Source organism: Momordica charantia (assembly GCF_013281855.1).
Source record: "Momordica charantia cultivar OHB3-1 chromosome 10 unlocalized genomic scaffold, Mcharantia_2.0 BLBB01000010.1, whole genome shotgun sequence".
NCBI lineage: Eukaryota > Viridiplantae > Streptophyta > Magnoliopsida > Cucurbitales > Cucurbitaceae > Momordica > Momordica charantia.
In genome coordinates, this window is record NW_028275158.1 from 8,577,110 (window position 1) to 8,579,835 (window position 2,726).

At 43.0% G+C, this 2,726-nt stretch overlaps 1 protein-coding gene across 1 annotated transcript; it reads left to right on the forward strand.

Moving 5' to 3' along the window:
* Positions 1-285: 285 nt before the first annotated feature.
* Positions 286-2,441, forward strand: LOC111012772 (uncharacterized). The gene is made up of 2 exons (XM_022287033.2): positions 286-1,340; positions 1,730-2,441. Exons 1-2 carry the CDS (start codon positions 659-661, stop codon positions 2,362-2,364), a joined length of 1,317 nt encoding a protein of 438 aa, XP_022142725.1. The 5' UTR covers positions 286-658; the 3' UTR covers positions 2,365-2,441.
* The last annotated feature ends 285 nt before the right edge of the window (positions 2,442-2,726 follow it).

Consider the following 2,726-nt stretch of genomic DNA (forward strand, 5'->3'; position numbering starts at 1 on the left):
CCATACATTTACAAATCAATACTCCATATTACATATATCATAAATAAAGCTAAAATTTGGAAAAATGAGCTTAACCCATCAGTCAACAACAACATCTCTTGGTTCTTAAATCTCACCCACAGAAAATCTTTCAGAAAAGAACAGATTTTTTTAACCTATGAAAGGAAAAAAACAGCCCCCAATAATTCAAAATCAGATAAAAGGCAATGAATGCCCATCAAAACCCCCCTTCAGGTTGTCCCATTTGGGGATCTTTCTCTTCCCTTTCCTCAGTAACATTTATTAGTTTCACTGATCAAGGTTCTTGGGGTTTGTTTTGGCTGTCATTTTTCCAAGCAATCAAAAAAGTCTTTTCCTTTCCCTTTCCCACCTCTCTCTCATATATATACAAATATTAAATTTTATTCCCCTGTTTTTCCTTTTGGGCCATATGAAAGGTGTTTTCCTTTAGCTCAATGGTTTTTCTTTTTCAGTTCCTCCAAATTCTCTCTCCAAAATGCCCCAAAATTTCAGTTCCCATCCAAGAAAAGTCCATTTCTTTGAAGTTTTAGAGAATGGGGTTGCCTTCTGAGGAAATGGGGTTTTGTTATCTCTGAAGAAATGGGGTTTTGTTATCTTTGAAGAAACTGAGAGGAAGGGGAGGGGGAGGGGGGGAAATATGCCAACGGTTTGGTTGTCTTTGAAGAAATCTTTGCATTGCAAATCAGAGCCATCGGAAGTTCATGACCCAAAAAGCAGGAAGAATTTGGGAGCAATTTTGACAAGAAAAACAGGGGGAGGAGGAAGATCAGGGTGTTCGAGGTCCATAGCGAATCTCAAAGATGTCATCCATGGCGGAAGCAGGAGGCATTTGGAGAAACCCCCAAGTTGCAGCCCAAGATCCATTGGGAGTAGTGAGTTTCTTAACCCAATAACCCACGAAGTCATTCTCAGTAACTCTAGGTGCGAGCTCAAAATCACCGGCTTTCATGGCGGTTTACAAGATGTGGCTGCCGGCACCGCCGCCGCCGATGGTCATGGTGGCGCTAACGGCGGTTCCACCTTTGTGGGTACTCTGACACCGGGTACCCCCGGCCCCGGTGGCCACCCCACTATGCATTACTTTAGGACTCCTTCCAGAAAGTTCCCCTTTAGAGAGGGTTTTGGAAGCTCTAATAAATCCGGCAGCGGCGGCGGCGGCGGCGGGGGTGGCGGTGGTGGAGTTAATTCGAGCAATAGAATCTCTTTGGAGACGGAGATTGGTGGGAATGGGTCTTCTTCTGTGGTTACTTGCCATAAATGTGGAGAGCAGTTCAACAAATGGGAGGCTGCTGAAGCTCATCATCTCTCTAAACATGCTGGTACAGAACCAAATTTTCTTGATTCAATTTTCATTTTCCTGGAAAATTTTCTGTTTGGCTACTGGGAAAGAATGTTCATCTTCTGTCTAGATTTCTGGATTCTGGTGTTTTCCTAACCCAGTTGACTTCATTCTCCCCTGTTGTTGCTTTGAAACTTCTGATGCTAAATTTGATTGATTATGGTTAAATTATCATTGCATTCCTGGTAATTTTATTACGTTTTTATCCTTGTAATCTCATTTTTTTCACTTTAGTCCCTAATTTACTTTGGCTTTTCAAATTTTAAGCTTTTGGATTGAATAGAAATTTGTGCTTGGTCTGAACTCTGTCATGCAATGTCTAAATGGATAGTTATTTTACATCTATGCTCTTCCATTTTCAAATTTCAGTGACTGAGCTTGTGGAAGGAGATTCATCAAGGAAAATTGTGGAGATCATATGCAGAACAAGCTGGTTAAAGTCCGAGAATCAAACTGGTAGAATAGAAAGAGTGCTGAAAGTCCACAACATGCAGCGAACGCTAGCCCGGTTCGAGGAGTATCGCGAGACGGTTAAAACCAAAGCCAGCAAGCTCCCGAAGAAGCACCCTCGGTGCCTCGCCGACGGGAATGAGCTCCTGCGATTCTACGGCACCACGGTCGCATGCTCGCTCGGCCTGAATGGCTCCTCCAGCCTCTGCATATCGGAGAAATGCTGCGTCTGCAGGATCATACGAAACGGGTTCTCGGCAAAGACCGAGATGAAGGAAGGGATTGGAGTTTTCACAACTTCGACGAGCGCAAGAGCATTCAGCTCGATCGAGGCATCGGGAGGGGACGAGGTGGTGGCGAGGAAGGCGATGATAGTATGCAGGGTGATTGCTGGGAGAGTTCACAGGCCATTGGAGAACATACAAGAAATGGCTGGGCAGACAGGGTTTGATTCATTGGCAGGGAAAGTTGGGCTGCATTCTAATATAGAAGAACTTTATTTGCTGAATCCTAGAGCTTTGCTTCCATGTTTTGTGGTAATTTGCAAACCATGAAGGAAATCATTGTGGTGGATCTGTAATTTTTTGTTTACCCATTTATAAAAAGGTTTGAAGCTTTTGTTGATTGTTTATTTGGTTATGGCAGATTCTCTTAGGCCATGTAATACTTGTGGAAGCACTGTAGAAAATTTTCAAATTCAAAATCTACACAGGGAGACAGAGATTCTCATGTACTAAAATATAGAGGTAAAAGAATGATTCTTTGAAAAAAAGTTTTGGTTTGTATGACAGTTCTTGATAGAAGTGAAGTAAAAAGCTGATATGAGGGGTGGAAAACCAAGCAGTTAATAAAGGGGGGAGGGAGGTGCAGGAGGGCAGGTGGTCCTTGATTTGGAGGGCTATATGCCCCAAAACAA